At 46.0% G+C, this 7,500-nt stretch overlaps 1 protein-coding gene across 2 annotated transcripts in view; it reads left to right on the plus strand.

Moving 5' to 3' along the window:
* Positions 1-7,500, plus strand: part of aldocb (aldolase C, fructose-bisphosphate, b) — a 9,756-nt gene that overhangs the window by 2,118 nt on the left and 138 nt on the right. Inside the window, exons 1-9 of one of the 2 annotated variants that reach the window (XM_080013943.1) lie at positions 1,265-1,356; positions 2,614-2,730; positions 3,332-3,543; positions 4,350-4,404; positions 4,942-5,102; positions 5,205-5,288; positions 5,385-5,559; positions 6,152-6,351; positions 6,455-7,500. The exon at positions 6,455-7,500 is cut by the window's right edge and continues 138 nt beyond it. In XM_080013943.1, coding sequence (XP_079870069.1) covers positions 2,619-2,730; positions 3,332-3,543; positions 4,350-4,404; positions 4,942-5,102; positions 5,205-5,288; positions 5,385-5,559; positions 6,152-6,351; positions 6,455-6,547 — 1,092 coding nt within the window. In that variant the 5' untranslated portion in view covers positions 1,265-1,356; positions 2,614-2,618 and the 3' untranslated portion in view covers positions 6,548-7,500. Of the gene's footprint in view, positions 1-1,264; positions 1,357-2,613; positions 2,731-3,331; positions 3,544-4,349; positions 4,405-4,941; positions 5,103-5,204; positions 5,289-5,384; positions 5,560-6,151; positions 6,352-6,454 lie in introns of those variants that run through there. The other variant, XM_080013942.1, reaches the window with a different exon arrangement.

The following is a 7,500-nucleotide window of genomic DNA, read 5'->3' on the forward strand; positions in this document are numbered from 1 at the left end:
TAAAATAGTATCCTGAACAATAGGTTATTTAGACCGAACCGACAATTTCAACAAGATGCAGATATGGTGCAATCATTCTCTACCATTTGCTGTGCGATATTTTCTCAGCAATAGAATAGGATTTTTGTCGAGCGTGTGTTCTGTCCTTTTTCTATGACGTGACGCTGTACATGCAGTCACGCCACATTTCACTCGCCCTCGGGTGGGCCGCTATCAAGTGTAAATAGCCACGAAGCAATGACTTATTGTCTAGAGCTTCGTTCCCCTTCTGGTGTGTTCCCCAGATGAGATGGCCCGTGGGCCTGTCATGTCCCAACGAGAACAATTCAGTAATCCTGGCAAATGAATAGAGGTATGTGGATACGGAAATGTTGCCAAAATAGGCAGGTCGGAACAAAGATCTTGACAAAGCATTGGCACAATGTGGCTTGTGAGCGCGGGGCCGTGTGCCCTGCCTGTCCTAACAAGGACAGGCAGGGCTGGTTTGTATGGGGGAGGATTGCATAACCACTCCTCCCATGTCTTCCCCTCTAATCGCCATGGCTACAGACTCTCTATGCCGTTACATAACTGCTTATTTACGCGACAGTGAAGAGGGACATAAAGGCGGCACGTATGCTGGTTGGGAGCCTACGTTTGCTGCCACCAAACAAAACAGTATAATATACAGCATATCAGCACATAATATCACAATGTGTGATATGATAAAATGGAATTCATGCATCATCTGCCTGCATCAATAATGCATAATAGAGGAAATTCGGGAAATAAGCTTTCAGAATACTGAGACTAGTACTCTCAAAAACGGCAGTGCTGTGTAGAAAAGGCCCCCGTGAGTGTCAGGTTAAGGGAGAATACAAAATAATGTAAATAATTAGTTAATTAATTAGATAGTAATTTATATAATCAGAATAAATTATTAATAATAATGAATCATCATAATTAATAATTGAATATAGTAAAATAAAACAAGGTAAAAAGTCAAGTAATAACAAAAATAGCCAAATAGCTGAAAAATACATATATACAGTATATGTATGTTTAATATGTTTGTAGCGCATGTAGGATGTAGTGTCTTCCTGGTGTAGTTCCTGTTGAGAATGGGGTGCAGCGAGAAACACAGGTAAACACATTGGGGGAATTCCGCACACAGCCCCGCCTTCACCCGTGGGTTGCCGCAGCCACCGGGTGGGGGGGGGGGGGGGGATTGTGACGTCTTTGTGACGTCACACCCCCACCCCTCCCCTAGAAAGCCGAGCACTCTCAGGTTTTTTTCTAAAAGGAGAGCGGTTCAAGAGCGTTAGCATTCGGGAGAAGCGGTCCCAAAAAGAAGAGGAGGGCTGAAGCAGTGAGAAGGTTGGTTGACGCCCAAGCAGAAAAAGGAGTCGCACACTCATATTAGAGTACTTGGAGTCATTTTGACATAAACAGATTTTAAGGGGAACCTATTATGCTCCCCTTTCAACAAGTTAATATGGGTCTCTGAGGTCCCCAAAACATGTTTTTGAGATTTGTTGCTGAAAATACCACTCAGATGATGCATTCTAGCCATTCTAACATGCCCCTATAACCCGGACTGTTCCTGACGCGCCCCACTCCGGAACGGTCAGACCTGACCAAGATGGCGGTGGCCCGAGGCTCTCCTTTCCTGTGCACTTTGAGTGTTTTTGTTTATGTGTCTGTTCGCCAATGTTAAGTCATGCGAGCGTTCTGATCATTGGATTAAGGTGTAACCAGGCCGTTGCGAGTTACGTTATGAGCGTCAGCTCGTGCTAAACAGCAAAATAAACACAGCACAATTTTTTTTTAAATACTTACATTTCCCTCGTCTGTAGTTTTGTCATGGACCGTTGGTTTGATCCCTTTTTTTTTTTTTAAGATTTTTGCTGGTCTGTGCAGTCAACAGAGCAGTTCCCATGCTTAATTTCTCAGTTTGTGTGTTAGTAGGTCCCTCAGAGACCCAACTGTATGTGCACAAGCACTGAAAAAGTGAGTTTTTCATAATAGGCCCCTTTAACAAGGCTATTTGGGTAACTACAAAGCGTGCTATTACTAGGGATGGGATGCGACGGGGAGATTCTAATTCTGTGTTTGAATGAACAATATAAACGGTTGTGAACGATATAAACATCTTTGCTGTGACAGGCCGGGGCTTGCTTTCGCCGCCGGGGCTCACATGTTAATGATCCTTCCGCAGGTTCACCTACGGAAACCTTGTTACGACTTTTACTTCCTCTAGATAGTCAAGTTTGATCGTCTTCTCGGCACCCCGAGAACTTTCGCTCAAAAATGGTTAAACAGAAAGTAATGCTGTCGACTATTTTGAAACTGGACCGACTTCTGACCAGAGAAAAAACACGATGAGACAGCTGGAAAAACTCCCGATACCTTGCATTTTCTTCTTTTTTTTTTTTTTTTATCCCAGAGTTACACATCAGAATTCAATCAGTCCTTCAAGACGTTTTTCCTCCCTGCGTTCTACTCGAGGGTCCAGGAGAAAGCGCGGTGGAACGACGGCAGTAAACAACGGCCCAGTTCCTGCCACGTGGACTAGTGTCGGCATTACCGCAAACACAATGCAACCTGTTTACCTCCTCTGCCCTCCGCTTTCAGCCAACATGACTCACCAATACCCGGCTTTGACGCCCGAGCAGAAGAAGGAGCTGCAGGACATCGCCCAGAAGATCGTCGCACCAGGGAAGGGCATCCTCGCGGCCGATGAGTCTACCGGTGCGTCGATCGATCCCTCAGTGCAGTAAATGGTCTCTTGTGATCTTTAGCGAATTGTTGATCCCCCATCCATCGCTCCTCCGATGTCCCACCCAGTTTAAATGGAACATCAGCGTTTCATACCCAACATTTGTACCTCAATCTAATGAGCCATATGAGTAAGAACTTATCATTACGATGATAGTGACTGATGTATTTTATGACGGGCCGCGTCAATGAGAACGTTAAAAATGTTGCGGTATGTGATGACATCATCTCCCCCAGGAAAATACTGTATATATTTATAATATCATTGCGGACTTGTCTTTAGCCCTCCTATCAGTATTTTTTTAATTGCAAAAAACGTGCACACTGCTCTTCCCGCTGACATGTAAAATATTTAACCTGTATGTGAAATATGGTAAATAAAATATAATATAAATATATATATATAATATAATAAAAAATATGAATATCTATACTTTTTAAAAAAAATGTAAAATATGAATACATAAAATGTAAAACATAGAATATGTGCATAAAATATCAAATATTATATTTAACCTGCAAATTTGTTGGTGGGAAATTGGTTGTGTGTAATTATGTGCGTTTGTGTCTACAGGCAGCATGGCCAAGCGTTTTAACCCCATCGGGGTCGAGAACACAGAGGAGAAAAGGCGGCGCTACCGCCAGCTTCTCTTCACAGCCGACGAACGCATTGACAGCTGCATCGGAGGAGTCATCTTCTTCCACGAAACGCTGTATCAGAGCACGGACGATGGAACATCCTTTCCTAAGCTTATTAAAGACCGTGACATGGTCGTCGGCATTAAGGTATACATCACTTAGGTTAGCTGTTAGTCAGTTTAACAGCACACCAGATTGTGAGTGTAAGCTGCGGCTGTTTTTACTATGTATTTATATTATTATACTTTTTTATTATTTAATTGATTTTGATCTTACATTTTATTTCAATTATCCTTTTATTATTATGAGATATTTATCATTAATTTTTTTTTGTTATTATTTGACTTATTTTTATTATTCTTACATTATTTTTTTTATCTCCGTCTTACTACATCTTACTCCATCCACTTCTCGACTTGCACTGTTTTTGCTGCTAAAAACACATGGATTTCCCCACAGGGATGAATACCTTTTTTTAGCTTCTCTCATCTTAAAACATTTGGGTGATTTGGGTCTGTATGTACATATAGCCTATACCATATACATAACTCTATTCCCTTTACTTCTATTTTGTACCCCCACTCTATTACCTTTTGAGTCTTATTTTATTTTTATTTAATTTTTATTTATATTATTCTTTTCACTAACTGCATTACATTTTTAGGAATCAATTTGTTTAGGTTAGCTATTATGTTCGGTTTAGGTTTATTGTGCATTACCCCTGGCTGCGTTGCAAAGACATTTCACTGCATATATGTATGAAAGTATGTATACGTATGTGACAAATAAACCTCTTGAATCTTGAATCTTGAAATGTAGGATAGAACAGGATAGAAATGTCAAGTTGCAGGACTAAATTGTGTCCGTATCCAATTCTTCAAAAACGGAATTGCGATACTCATGTTCCGCTGAAACTAGGAGATATTTCAAACCGGCATTTTCCTTTTCCTCAGGTTGACAAAGGTGTTGTTCCCCTCGCCGGAACAGACGGCGAGACCACCACACAGGGTACGTGGCCTGAGGACCATTTACCCTCAAACGCGCGTCACACTGAATCCGTAATGGCACCCGACAGTCGGATCCTCCCTCCTAGTGGTCGTCGGACGTACTCACCCCAACCCTGAGTTTGGCATCACAAAATATGTCCGGGAAAAATGGGAGAGCTAGTTTTTTCCAGTAGAACAGCGAGTAGTTTAGTTCAGCTGAACATTTGCCATTCTTTACGTGAATGAAAGTTTACAACTTCCTTATATAGTCGTCGTTATTTAAAATGTATGACTTTATTTCGTTTTAAGCCCAGTTCCCATCAAATAACTCGACCAACATAACTTAATAAGTTAATAATAACCGGTCATTCTGTTGGGAAAGTTCCACACCGCGGCGCATCATCGCCTTTTTGGGTTTTTTCCATATTCTCCATAGCAATGAATGGACTCCCTGTTTGTTATTGTCGCGTGTCGCATTCGGCGCGAGACGGTAACGAGCCCCGTGTGTCGGAGGCCGCGTGCCTTGACCCCCTCTGTCGTGTGTGTGTCGGGGGCGTAGGTCTGGACGGGCTGTCCGAGCGCTGCGCCCAGTACAAGATGGACGGCGCCGACTTTGCCAAGTGGCGCTGCGTGTTGAAGATCACCGACACCACGCCGTCCGAGCTCGCCATCTTCGAGAACGCCAACGTCCTGGCACGTTACGCCAGCATCTGCCAGCAGGTCGGTGCGGGAACGGCGGGGGGCACCTGTGATACACTATATTTCTGGCGTAAAACGATGCTTTGCACCGTGTAACGTTCGACGGTTTGTCATCCATCCCAGAACGGCATCGTTCCCATTGTGGAGCCCGAGATCCTGCCCGACGGAGACCACGACCTTAAACGCTGCCAGTACATCTCTGAGAAGGTGAGTCCTTGATTGCGAGCGGTGAATGCCGTTCTTTGAAGTTCCACTCTTTGCTGTGTCACCGTGGATCCCCTCCCCTCCCCCTCGTCGTCGCAGGTCCTCGCCGCGGTGTACAAGGCTCTGTCGGACCACCACGTCTACCTCGAGGGGACCCTGTTGAAGCCCAACATGGTCACCGCCGGACACTCCTGCCCCCAAAAGTACAGCAGCGAGGAAATCGCCATGGCGACCGTCACGGCCCTGCGCCGCACAGTGCCTCCGGCCGTCACAGGTCAGACGTCGCGCTTCCGCGTCGACGGGAACGCGCAGGACTGTGCTTGTCACCGATTGGCGGCGATGCGCGACTCGCAAGCGATTCGTTCGTAGCGAACAAATCCGGGAAATGACTCGGGTGTCGGGAGCCACTCCGACTCGGGAGCGAACGTCACAAAATATTGGCGGGCGACGCTTCGCATTCCACTGAAAGAAATCGCCTTGAGAGAATCAAATGATTCTTGCGAGAATTAAATTCGTGACTCAAGAGCCGAACCGACTCTGAGTCACGACTCTGAACCGATTCTTTATTTTATAAAAAAATAAAATAAAATAAAATAAAAAATTCAGAGTGAAACTTGTTCTGATGAACACGGCTGCTCTTCTGGCTGCAACGGATGAAATGGGTGAATGAGTGCAGCCAATTTTGATCTCGCAACACGAAAACCAATTTCCATTATTTTTCAAGCAGAATTTGACTTAACGTTCACGGCCCACCCGGCGAGCGCTCAGGGCGGGCGTGGACGCGCGTCCGCGAAAAATGGCAGAATAAAGATCAGCGAAGCCGAGGCGATGCTCCACTCTTAACTCCTTTTGACTCGGTTCTCCAGGGGTGACCTTCTTGTCCGGCGGCCAGTCGGAGGAGGAGGCCAGCGTCAACCTCAACGCCATCAACAACTGCCCGCTGGCCAAGCCCTGGGCCTTGACCTTCTCCTACGGCCGCGCGCTGCAGGCCTCCGCCCTGAACGCCTGGAAGGGAGACCTCAACAACGAGAAGGCGGCCGCCGAGGAATTCATTAAACGCGCTGAGGTCAGGACCCCCGACGTTTGAGCACTCGAACGGTTGTCCATGTTCCCGGGTGTTTTGTTTTTTTTCGTGGACCCTAATGGCCGTGAATTCCTTTTCTCCTCAGGCGAACGGACTGGCCGCGCAGGGCAAGTACGAGTCGGACGGAAGCGGTGCCGCTGCCGGGCAGTCTCTCTACGTGGCTGACCACGCCTACTAAACACCCCCAGATACTCTCAATCTACTCCGCTACTCCCCCTCACTCCTCCATCAATCACGGGCCTGCGCTGTCTACCGTACTTTAGGGTTTGTCATTGAGCCGTCAAAATAGCATTGTTGAACTTGTGTTTTCGCAACATTAAAAGGGGGGGGAAAGAAAATAAGGCTTGTAGTGTCTCAAGATCAGGGTGGAAAGCTCTCCGAAAACGGTATTTTGTCCCACGTCTATAACAGCCCTCTTAACAAGAGTCCGGCGTCACGGATAGATGTTTCAACGCTCGGTGAATTGTGGGGGGTAAAAAAATAAAAAATTTGGAGCTTTCGCTTCGGTCAAGAGAGCGGGACGCGATTTCTCTAATTCTCTCGGCCCTTCCTCTCTTGGGCGCACGTGCACGCTCTGCACCGCTGCTTTCGTCGGACAGATAAGCATGAGTGTGTCTGTGGTGTTTTGGCTTTGTGTCTTAAAAAAAAAAAACTCTGAAACTGAACATCATTCACCTGGCACTGGGATGGACCAGTAAAACCTGGTAGAGGGACAACTTTATGGCACAAGCACGTCAAGCGGGGCCCGTGTTTATCGAGTGTCTCAAAGCGGGAGATGTACTATAGTGATTGGCGGTGACGGGGCATGGGCGCGGAGGGCGGTAGCGTATATGTATTTGAACAAAAGCCCCGATTCCAGCAGCGAAGGGAAGGGCGGACTGGATTGTGACCCACTAGACACCGAGCTTCCTCCTCACAACTCATCCCTAGGTTTCTGTTTTCTGCTCTTCTAATAACCAGTAATCGGGAACCGCGTCGTGTGTCTGATCTCATTAATATTCCGATTTAAAATGACACGATCAATGTATTCAGTTATAGTGTGAGTCTGTCAATGTTTTGTGACGCTCGTGCTCCACCCCCGCCCCCATGAAGAGATGGTAATGATAATGAGTGTTTACTTTAGTTGGTCGA

Source organism: Zeus faber (assembly GCF_960531495.2).
Source record: "Zeus faber genome assembly, chromosome: 14".
Lineage (NCBI taxonomy): Eukaryota > Metazoa > Chordata > Actinopteri > Zeiformes > Zeidae > Zeus > Zeus faber.